The 11,904-nt window shown below is 47.5% G+C and overlaps 1 protein-coding gene across 1 annotated transcript in view; it reads right to left on the bottom strand.

Moving 5' to 3' along the window:
- Positions 1-1,413: 1,413 nt before the first annotated feature.
- The window catches only part of TUBGCP5 (tubulin gamma complex component 5), a 29,391-nt gene continuing 18,900 nt past the window's right edge, over positions 1,414-11,904 (bottom strand). Inside the window, exons 15-23 of the mRNA XM_056124317.1 lie at positions 11,375-11,563; positions 10,602-10,781; positions 8,588-8,672; positions 8,205-8,325; positions 6,114-6,292; positions 4,921-5,046; positions 4,141-4,229; positions 2,886-2,986; positions 1,414-1,877 (exon numbers count right to left, since the gene is read on the bottom strand). Of these exons, the coding sequence (XP_055980292.1) occupies positions 1,831-1,877; positions 2,886-2,986; positions 4,141-4,229; positions 4,921-5,046; positions 6,114-6,292; positions 8,205-8,325; positions 8,588-8,672; positions 10,602-10,781; positions 11,375-11,563 (1,117 nt within the window). The 3' untranslated portion in view covers positions 1,414-1,830. The remainder of the gene's footprint in view (positions 1,878-2,885; positions 2,987-4,140; positions 4,230-4,920; positions 5,047-6,113; positions 6,293-8,204; positions 8,326-8,587; positions 8,673-10,601; positions 10,782-11,374; positions 11,564-11,904) is intronic.

Raw genomic sequence — 11,904 nt, 5'->3', positions numbered from 1 at the left:
GAAGGTCGGCAAGACATTTAGGGTGAGGAGGAAAACTGAGACTTTGGAGACTGAGAGGAGATTTGGATGATGGAACTCTGACCGGACTACGGCCAAAATGACTACGACTGTGCCGTAAAGGGAGAGATCAGACAACGCCGGGGAGTTCACCCGCTGCCCATCCTTCGGAAGAGCCTGGGGAGGAGGTTCTCAGCCACCAAACTCCACCGCCACCTCCTACCCATGTGCGGGCCCACCACTGCAAACCTTTCCACTGCTCCTCTTCTTGTGTTGTGAAAACTCACAGATCCCCAGTCTCCCATATGGGTCTCAAGCCCACGAGGAGTGATCCCTGAGCATAGAGCTAGGAGTAAGCCCTGAACACTGCCAGGTGGGTGATTCCAAAAACGAATACACAAACACACCACACCCACACACACATGCATGTGCACATAGAGCAAACCAGACCAGATACGACTTGGGTGTGGGTGTGACCATCAATGTTCACAGCGGAGCGCTGTGACCCACAGGATTGGACGAGGCCTCACCTCACCGTGGCTGGTCAGGACGGGCTGCGGTATTTCCGTGCGCTCTAGTAGTAGCTGTTAAGGCCTTCAGGCATTTCTTCCCATTTCCCTGTCAAAGCCTCAGACTGTGCTGTCTGCACACAGGACATGCTGGTGCTACATGATGACTGAGGGTTGTCCAACAAGGGGGATCTGGGGTTCAGCTCTTAGACTGTTAAAACATGTGCCTCGCTGTGCCATGTGTCAACTCGGGAGACTTTGCGGGAGCTGATGGGGCCGTGCGGGTTCTACCACCACACTCCCCGTTTCCCTGGCAGGCTGCTTTTTGTGTTCTGTGCTTATTTACGGCATGGGAGTCGCGTCCAGTGCCTTTCACCCTACAGTGCGGCTCCACAGCCTTGCACCCAGCAGCTGTTTATTATACAGAGAAGATGGAAAACATTAAGACATGGCAAGTAACAGCATGGAGGACAGCCGGACCTCGGGGCGGCTGCCTCCGACGCGTGACCTGTGCTGGTGTGAACTCTCCATTTGGAAACATCAAAGTATACTCCGGGGCGAGGAGAGTCTAAAGCAGATGGCACACATGCCGAGCCTGTACCCAACTCGCATCAGATTCCCAGCAGTACCCAGTGTCCCCCAAATATTGCTGGTGCAATCCTGGAGATCCCAGCAGCAGGGGGTTGAAGGGAGCACAGGCAGCCCTGGCATCGTAGCTTTGGACCCTTGTACTAGTCAAGTTGGCCAAGAATTGCTGGTGGGATCCCAAGACCTCCTGAACACCATTTGAGGAAGCCTCTGCCCCCCAAATAAAAAATGTAACTCTTTGCACCGAACTAAGCTAAAATAAGGTAGTTTTACAAAAGATAACATGTAAAATTCAAAGAAGCCCAGTGACAACAAAAAGGACAGAAGAATTCAAAGTGCTAATTTATTTTTAATATCACAATTACATTTCAAAACTATATCATTTACATTCAAAGGTATCAATACCATAATCTATAGCTTACAGTAGGAAATATAAATATAAATATAAATAGCCTACATACACTTTCCATTATTGATACAATTTTACACAGGTTTCTGTACACCCTCTGAGACGCTTCTGAGTAAATAACTCTGAGTCCACTGTCCAGAGAGCAGGCCCAGGTTCCATCAGGTTTGTTCTGTGGTGTGTGGTCTCAGACTCGCGGGCAAATGCCCCCCCACTGAGCTACAGCCTTGGCCAAAGAACCCAAAGACAGAGATTTCTACTGTCTCACCGGCATGTGGCTGACATGGATATGCATGGAGAGCGATGAGTGATTTAGTGCACGGGAGATATTTAACTCTGTTCCATGCCAGCCATGAGTGACAGAGCTAGAGATTCCACTGTGGAAAGAATAAAGATAAGGTAAAAACAGTTAAGTTTGAATATGTCCAAGTAAAGTTTTAATATATTCAAACAACATTCTTACCTTAAAGTAAATGCTATTTTTAAAATTGAATAAAGATGGCAATTATTAAATCCGAATCAAAAAGCTATCATTTAGTTCTATTTTAGCTCTTTTTCATTCTGGAAACAAATCTCTGGGCACTTCGATGAACGAATCACATTTGTCCCATATGTCACAAAACCTGGAGCCAGCTTTAACAAAATGCCATGTCTAGCTACCAGCAGAACAACCCTGCATACTGATCACCAGTGCTTCTCCTGACTGTTTTAACAGACATTCAGTGACTCTGTGAGTAGAACAGAGTTGGAAAATGCAGAAAGGTGAAGTGTTTCCCCCCCCCCCAACCAAAGCTGACAGACTGTGCTTTGTCCTGTGTCCACAGATCCCACAGCTTCTTCTGCTGTGACTCACCCCTCAGGCCTCGTCAGCTCACACTGTATTTTCTGTTTTTATGGGGCCACCCCCAGTGGTGCTCAGGGCTGACTCTGGCTCTGTATCAGCCCCCCCCCACCACCACTCTGGCCCCCTCACTTGTGTTCTGAGTTGTCAGGCCTACGGCTGCTTCTCTGGAGGAAGAAGCAGCCCAAGTAGCTTTGAAACTGCTATGGAGAAGACCCTGAAGTCCACCGAGGCTTCTGAAAGGAGCAGTGACAAGCCTGCCTGGAAAGTAGGAACAAAGTTTCTTCTGCCATCTCTGTGGTCAAAAGTCCACAGGCCCAAAAAATGACTTGCAGATTAGGAAGCATGCGTCACATCTGATCCGTGTGCACCCCACTGCATCCCTCAAAACAAATCAAAGCCTTGAACAAACACTGAGGGACTTCTCAGGCTGGAAAACAGTGAAAAACTCCTGACTGTTCATAAGGCCAAGCCTTGAACAAAAAAACACACCGAGTAACCAGGACACTGGGCTGGCATGGTCGTATTCTCACAGGGTACTCACAGTGGGGAAAGGATCCTCGACAGACGGCTTTATTCAGGATGGTCACAAGAAACAGATGGCAGTTTTTAAAATCAGACTCCATCTTCTCTATAGACTCCATCCTAGGGGAGAGAGTGCAGAGGAAGCACACAGGTCAGCTACAAATTTCTGTGTGGTGATTTCAAGTGTACTTTAACTTTTTGAAACGTTTAAAAATAAAACAAAATACTCTGCATCTTTTGATTTTTGAAAAATATTTAAAAAAAAATTTCCCCCTTTTTTGGTTTACACCCAATGATGCACAGGGGTTACTCCTGGCGGTGCTCAGGGGACCATATGGGATACTGGGAATTGAACCTGGGTGGGTGCGTGCAAGGCAAACGCCCTACCCGCTGTGCTATCGCTCCAGCCCCTTAAAATTTTTTTAAGATACTAAGGTATGGCGGGCTGTAGCGATAGCACAGTGGGTAGGGCATTTGCCTTGCATGTGGCCGACCCGGCAGACTCAGGTTCAATTCCTCTGCCCCTCTCGGAGAGCCCGGCAAGCTACCGAGAGTATTTCGCCCGCACGGCAAAGCCTGGCAAGCTACTTGTGACATATTTGATATGCCAAAACACAGTAGCAAGTGTCACAATGAAGACGTTACTGGGCCTGCTCTAGCAAATCGATGAACAGGAGGGCAGTGACAGTAAAGGTATCACAATTTACATGGTTATGCTCACAGAATTTCAGGCATACGATGTTCAACACCAATCTCAAGTGTCTCCTTCCTCCTACGATGTCCCCAGGTTCCCTCCTGGCCCCCAGCCTGCCTGTCAGTCCTACCAACTTTTAAAGAAACCTTTGCACGTGTTTGAAAAACTCGTGTGGATATAAATTCGGGATGGCAGGAGGACTGGGCCCTGACCCCTTCCTTTCCATGGTTCTGTTTTTGTTTTTCACTTGTACTTCTCTTCTACAAGAAGAAACAGATCAATGCGTTGACTCTGGCATCGCAATTTGTGTTAATGAAACCACACCCAAGCGTGACCATCAATGGTACACATCAGCACCAATATGTTAAAGATATAAAATGCTAAATGTAAATGCTATTTTACGGGGCAGAGAGGTATTACGGTAGGTAGAGCACCTGCCTTGCACACAGCTCCAGAAAAATGAACAGTTCATGTCTAAGTGCTACATGATGTGGTGCTAGTATGGAAGGAAAGGCTATAGCATGAAGTCAGTTAAAAGGGAAGCTGGAAAGACTCGAGGCTGCATAAGGCCCATACTTACCGCCAGCTACCCAGGCCAGCCTGCCAGCCATCTGCGAACATGAGCGCCAAGTTCAACACCTTCATGATGGCCTCCTTCACAAAGCTGACCTGAAGACCAGAGTCATGTCAGTCACTGTCTCTGTCTGAGGGTCAGTCACCTATGCTGACATCACTTAATTCAGGAGAGCCCGGCAAGGCTGTCAGCCCCTTTCCGTGTAAGGCATGGGTGAGACCCCCACTGAGACAGGGCTTGAACCCTCACCAGACTCCAAGTCTGGAATTGTAGCAGAGCCTTTCTGGGATGGCCACTTCACTCCCCAGTGAACTGGGACAGTACTGCAGAGGCTGTGAGATGATTTCATGTCAGAGTTACCTGAGGCTGGCTGCAATTCCCCACTAAAGCACTGGTATGACTGTAGCACTAGCGTGGCTGAAGCACTGGTGTAAACGAGATACAGGTGTAACTGGGGCACTGGCGTGACTGAAGCACTGGTGTGACTGAGGTGCTAGTGTGACTGAAACACCAGTGTGACTGAAATGCTGATGTGTTGATGTGACTGAGGCACTGGTATTCCACAACTGCAGAGTTAGTATCCCAAAGAGTCCAAGTACAGTGTAAAAAGTCCCACGAGTTCTTTTCTCTTCCCTTCAATGCAACTTCCAGCCATATGGTCCAAGTTTGCAAGCTCACTCAATCTGGTGCTTGCATGGAAGATTATTCTCCAGAATAAAAACTCAGCAAGCCAACCTGCCCTCAGCCAGCCTCAACGGCCCAGTGTGCAGGGGGCATCGCACGCACCTTCTCTCTCAGCAGACACCGGTCATGGATGGTTGACAGGTATCTGTAGTGGATTTTAATCAGCTGATCCAAATCCTTGGCTTCCTCAACCTGATGCTGGAACTCCAGCCCCGTACTGTGAAGAATCTTGGAGGGGAAAACAGAAAGTTTTTTCAGCAGAGGCGTTCTTTGTGGACTGATGCCAAAGTCTATCAACATGCCTTCTTTGAGGACCAGACAGAAAACTTATCACTGGTCTCCTCTATTCTCCTAAATTGGCCACAACACCTAAGGCCAACAAGGTCTCCCTCTTTGAAGGTAGGTTCTGGTCAAGGCACTGGGGGGTGGGGGCGTGGGCTCTCACAATCAGTCCATGCCTCCTTCTCACTCACCGTCCCTGTGAGCACCAGCTAGCACATCAACCACACAGAAAATGCACTGACTTCCACATTATCAGTTAAATCTGTTGCATAGAACTATTTCTTCTTTTTCTTTTCCCCCCCCTTTTTTTCCCTTTTTTGGGGCATACCTGGCAGTGCTCAGCGTTTATTCCTGGCTCAGGGGATCATATGAGGTGCTAGAATCAAACCTGGGTCTAACACACACAAGGCAATCACCCTGTCTGCTGTACTATATCGCTCTGGCCCTGAACTCTTTTGAGAACTTTTTCTAGAACCACTTTTAAGAAAGGTGAGAAGTATCATTTACTTTAAAATAAGTTTTCTTGTTTCTAAAGGAAAACTTTCAGGAGTGAGAGAGAGGCAGAACAGTGGTTAAAACCTTCAAGGATACCAGCCCACAGGCTGCAGCCCAGAGGCCTCTGAGCACTGCCAAGGTGGCTGGGGGATTCCCGGCTGCATCCGAGCACAGAGCTGCTGGCACGGCTGGCAGAGAACTGCCTTTGCCACTGCCCACCCCCAAAGGAAAGAGCATGAAACCCGCTACTCTCATCCTTACGCGGCACAATGGCCTCACCCAGGTGTCACTGCAGAGGAGCTGCTCCCCAGGGCAGAGGAGACCCAACGCTCAGCAGGCTCTTCCCCAAGAGGAGCCCTGGATGGCCCGAGGCAAGGGCCACAGTGCCTGTAAGGCAGCGCCTCCACACTCTGACCGGTCCAAAGCTGTTTCCCCCACAGCCATGCTTATGCATGATCATGTTTCTGATGCGGCCACAGTGGGAAAGCAGGCTCTAAGGAGGGCAGGCAGACACGAACCCTGGTCATGATGTAGTTGTGTAAGCTGTTCACAAAGTGCATGAGCTTCACGCGTAAGAGGAACATACGATGGATCCGCTGTCTCACTGGCTCTTTCCGAGGCCCACCTGGGGCGGCTGTGTCCTGCTCACTGCTGAGCCCTGCTCTGAGTTGTGGTTTCTCGGCAGCACTAGCCTTTTCTGTAAAAGGTTAAAAAGGGAAGGCAAAAATCTATCAACATTCATATCTATCAACAAAAAGTTTTTTCTCACCAGATTCAACATTACTTATGATAAAAACTCCACACAATGAGGAAAGAAGAAATATATCTCAACATCGTGTGGGCATTATACAATCTCATGGTTAAGCATCCTATTTAGTGATTTAATGGTGAAAAACCTTAAGCCTTGGGGCTGAAATGATAGCACAGCGGGTAGTGTGTTTGCCTTGCACTCGGCCAACCTGGGTTCAATTCCCAGCATCCCATATGGTCCTCCAAGCACCGCCAGGAACAATTCCTGAGTGCAGAGCCAGGAGTAAATCCTGGGTACTGCTGAGTGTGACCCAAAAAGATAAAAAAAACAAAAACAAAACAAAACAAACAAAAAAAACCTTTAAGCCTTTCTTCTTGTATCAGGAACAAGATGTTCACTCTCATCATTATAAATCGACACAGCACTGGAAGATGCAGACAGAGTAATTAGACAAGAAAAAGAAATAAAATGAAAATAAAGTGGAAATGTGAAACTACCACTATGTGCAGGTGATGTTAATTGAAAACCCTAAAGACTACACGGAAAACCTATTAGAAACAGTAAGTGCAGGCTCCAAATCAATCCACCAAGCCTGCGGCACTTCTACATGCAAACGACAAACTAGGAAATAAACACAAATAAACACTGACAGCTGCAGGGCTGGGCTGGACGTGCAGGAGGCTCCAGCACTGCTGGACCAGGGAAGGCCTGAAGCCAGGCCAAGTACTGCTGGGAGAAGCCCCCCGAACCCTTGAACCTTGTAATCTCTGCCCAGTAAAAGATAAGTTTATAATGGCATCAAAAAGAAAAATAATCCCACAAATGTCATTTAGAAGAACTCCAAAATGACTATCTTACCTAAAACTATGTAAGAACTCAATGCAATTCCATACGAAACTGGAGTGAATGTTGCTAAATTCTGGGTGGACTCCCAAGCCCTCGGCACAGTCTAAGGAATCCCTAGACAAAAGAACTAAGGCGCCACTTCTCTCCCCCACAGGTTCCAGCCACACTGCACAGCTACGGCAATGGAGAATAGGACGGTACTGGAAAAGGGCGGACACACAGATGAAAGGAACATAAGCGAGCTCTCAAGAATTAATCCTCATCAGTAGAGACTGAATTTACTACAGAGGCCAAAAGCCTGAAATGTAGAAAGGGAAGTGTCTTTAACCAGTGGTGATTGGAAAACTGGTTAGCTATATGCAAAAGAAAGAATATCTAACTTCATGTACAAAAGTTAACAGAAAATGTATGAAGAACTGGACAGTGGAGTCCAAACCATAAACCGGAGTATTCATAAAATAAAATACATCAGGGGAAAGATGAATTTTGGGTGACCTCATGTGAGACATAAGAAGCAAAGCAAGGGGAGAGATAAGGATCATGGAGGATGCCTGAGGGACCCCCAAGCACTGCCAATGTGGCCCAAACAAAAGCCAGACAAACAGGCACTTGGAGACCACAGGGGCAAGGAGTGCGAACAAGAGGGGAGAAGCCCAAGGGCTGGGGTGCTGCCAGTGCTTTGGAGACAGCTGTGTGCTAGAACATGGATTTTGAAGAGCTGTGAAACTGAACCCTTAACACACATACGGAGTTTCACACCAACATAACCTCAAGAAAAGGAAAACATTGTATGTAATTTGGCTAAATTCCTAATCACACTATTTTGCTTCACTCAGGGAAGTTAATTATGAGATCTGTGAAACTGTTGCTGTAAGTACACGTATCTGGATATTTATTTTTCAATCTGGATATTTCTATATACACACACACAAAAAATGTGACCAAAATAACAAGCACCTTTTTAAATATGAGGCCAAAATTAAAATGTATTTATTTACTGAAAATATCTTACCTCCAAATAGCAAAACATCCAGACTGTATTTTGCCCACTTTATTTGCAGTAAGAGAAGGAATACTTGATTATAAATTTTTTGGCATTCCAGGCTTATAACAATATCCACAGGCCATGGAACCTATTGGAGGGAACCCCAGAAAATCAGAATAGGAAGTAACCTAGTGCTTGCAAGCTTTAATCTTAGAGGACAACACTTTTGTGTTTTTGCTTTTGGCTCACACCCAGTGATGCACAGGGATTACTCCTGGTAGTGCTTGGCGGACCATATAGGATGCTGGGAATCGAACCCGGGTCGGCCGCGTGTAAGCTAAACACCCTCCCTCTATGTTATCGCTCCAGCCCCAACATTTGTTTTTTTAATAAAGAATATCAATGCATACCTTGTAGCTGAGGGTCAAGCCATCTAAGATATGAACAGGAAGTTTCTTTTTGGCTGTGTCAACATTTTCAAAAGCTATGGACAGACTAGAAGAAGAAACTTTAGTTTTTGTTTGTGTAAGTACTCTGCTCACCAAAATTATTCTTTTAAAAACTCTCAATATTTTAACATTTATTATCATGGTATATATAAACTATACTATTTCGTATATATTTATACTCCATAGTATAAATTTTTAACAAGTCTCACAATGTAATTGGGGCCACTCGAGCAAATAGATGAACAACGGGAGGACAGTGACAGTATAAATTATACTATTTCATAAAATTCAGACTAATATTCCAATATAGACCTGTATTACCTGGTTATGCTCAGAGCTTAACTCTGCCTCTGTGCTCAGAGATCACTGCTGGTGGGCAACAGAAGTAAGAGGTGCATGGGCCGAAGCAATTGTACAGTGGGCAGGGTGTTTGCCTTGCATATGGCCAACCTGGGTTCAATCCCTGGCATCCTATAATGGTTTCCCGAGCACCAACAGGGTGATTCCTGAGTGCAGGAGTATCCCGAGCATCACGGGGTGTGGCCAGCCCGAACAAAGGGAGACAGAGCACAGAGATGTGCTGGGGGCTTGACTCTGGTCACAGTTAGGTACCAGGCCAAGAGGCTCTCCCACCCTGGATGGGAGGAGATGGGAGACACATGGCAAGTGTGCTGACAAGACAGGGCTGCACCTCTCACATGGACACTACCTTCACCTTCGGCCTTCTTGCTGCTACTCTAGAGGTGACTCTGAGAATAAAAGTGACTAACCCAGGCCATGGGCCTGAGCTGTGTGCTGGGCATGCCGAGACTAGCTAGGGCACAGCTCATTATAAAGCACGGAAAGTAGTTAGTCCGTGTCTAAAGCTGCTCTGCTTTACACAGGATTTGGTTTTGGGAACCAAAAGGAGCTGTTTTCCGGAATTAAACTATGGTAACTGACATTTCTCTGGCCACTGTCCTTCCGGACAGTGTTCATCCCGGAACAACAAGTCCCCAGGAGCCACCTCCAAACAGGCAGGCACAGCAGAGCACTGGTATTTGGCTTGCAGAATTGTACCGAAAGAAGCACATGGAAAGAGCTGCTCTCCAGGGGCCAGATGATCCCAAAATCCACATTCTGTTTCTCAGGAAGTGGACTAGGGGGACCCCAAGGCCCTCTCCAAGTGAGAAATGGCTGAGCTGGCAGACAGCGCAGAGCTGGAACTTGCACCTTCACCCCAGTGAAAAATAGGCAGAACAGCTCCTGGGGGGCAGGGCCAGGCACATGTCCGCAAGGCAGGCTCATGCCCAATCCCTCTGCAGGGGGCACCAAGTGGGGATGCTGAATGGGGCCCCAGAAGGGGCGAGAGCCAAGGTGGGAGCAAGCAGCCAGGTTTACAGAGCTGCCAGGGATGGACAGGTGATGCAGGAAGAATGAGGGCAGCCAGCAACAGTTCTGCCCATGTCACGATGAGAAGGCGGGTCCTCCTGGTACCCGCAGGCAAGAGAGCTGAGTGCCTTACCTACCCCGGGGGTGTTGGGCCCCTGGCCACACACAGTCCCTGTGGTTGGCCTGGCAGGACTGGGGGACACTGCTGGCTTCTGGGGCATGCAGAAGGCACAGCCCTGTCCCCTGGAGTGGTCCTGCCTGGCATGTCTGTGTGTCTGGATATAAAGGGCCTCTGTTCACGGTGCCACCAGGAGCCAGAGAGTGGCCAGAGGTGGCAGCAACAGAGGCATGCAGGAGCTAGAGGTTCTCAGGCAGGAGAGCAGCAGGGGGCCCTGACCAAAGGAACAGGACAGGGCAGGAGAGGACACACGACAGCTGAAGAAAGCCACTGGGTGCCGCCCGCGCAACTCGTGCCAGGCAAGCACTTTACTATTCTGGACCATCTCTCTGGTGCCCTCAGTTCTCCAAAGTGTAAAACAATAGCAAAGTTCAGAAATACCTTAAAATAACCCGCTGATACTCAGGAGGTGCCTTCCACACTCACCGTGCACTGTCTTCTGGGTAGCGCTGTGCGACTGCATCCTGGAGTTGGGCGTTAAGGAAAGACACATTCTGCCAGGTTTCCTCTCGGATCTTATCAAAGATGGATGTGTAGAAGTCATACATAGTATCACCACCTTCCATTAAGAAAAAATTTCTCATGGCCTGCAAGTATTCAACCAACCTAAGTGAAGAGGAAGTGAGAAGAAGGTCTGAGAGAAGCATCAGAATCAGCAGTTTCATGTAATACCATTACAGTGACAGAGGTTTGGGGGGCCAAGTGAGCAGTGCTCAGGCGCCAGCATCCTAGGTCAGTTGCCTGCAAGGCAAACGCCCTAGCTGCTGTGCTACCACTGCTCTGGCCCCGACAGTGACCCTGGTACGTATGCTTTTTGGGTCACACCCAGCGATGCTCAGGGGTTACTCCTGACTCTGCGCTCAGGAATTACTCCTGGCGGTGCTTGGGGGACCATATGGGATGCTGGGAATTTGAACCCGGGTCAGCCGTGTGCAAGGCAAACGCCCTACCTGCTGTACCTTCGCTCCAGCCCCTTTTCTCTATTTCTTTAAGGATGAATTCTCAGAAATAACTGAAGAACTAAATTTCAAACATAGTTAAGAAAACTTTGATAGTTAATTTGGTGACTCTCAAAGAAAAATTACATAACCACTACCTATTTTAACCAAAACTTGAAACTTGAAAGTCTTCAAGTAACTTCACTTGTGTTTCACAACTAGCAAACTTGGGGCTGCTTCTGAAAGTAACTCCCCTTGTACCTGTAATCTTTTTTCAGGGTCCGCATGAGGTTGCCACAGCAATCGAGATACTGCCTGTCAATATGAGGGTAGAGGCAAGACCTCAGCGTCAGCTCAAAGGTCTGGCATGTGACGGATTCTGACGACCTGTCCACAGAGATGTGTCCACCAGCGAACTGCTCCTGAAAGTCACTCTGCTCCAGATACAGCCTTTAACAGAAAAGACACATCTTCATCTAAGGGCTGTTGACAACAGAATTCTCTTACTCTGCAATGTAAGTACATTTGAAAAAGCGCTTTTAAAAAAAAAATTTAGGTCATACCTGGTGATGCTCTAAGGCATATTGGGTGACCATGGGCTGCTGAGGATCAAGCCAGCATCAATAACTTGTTTAGGCAAGGGTCTTAACTCACCAGCCAGTCTCATTTTTAAAATTAGTCTTAAATTGATCAACTCTTGTAGAAAAACCAAACTTTTCCCTCAAAATATCCTTAAGAGTGAAATCAGCTGCTCGATTACTTGTATCTTTCAGGTCAAGTTCTGAGGAGGA

The sequence above is a fragment of the Sorex fumeus genome, unplaced genomic scaffold (genome assembly GCF_029834395.1).
Source record: "Sorex fumeus unplaced genomic scaffold, SorFum_2.1 ptg000051l, whole genome shotgun sequence".
NCBI lineage: Eukaryota > Metazoa > Chordata > Mammalia > Eulipotyphla > Soricidae > Sorex > Sorex fumeus.
This window is presented reverse-complemented; position numbering and strand designations above follow the sequence as displayed.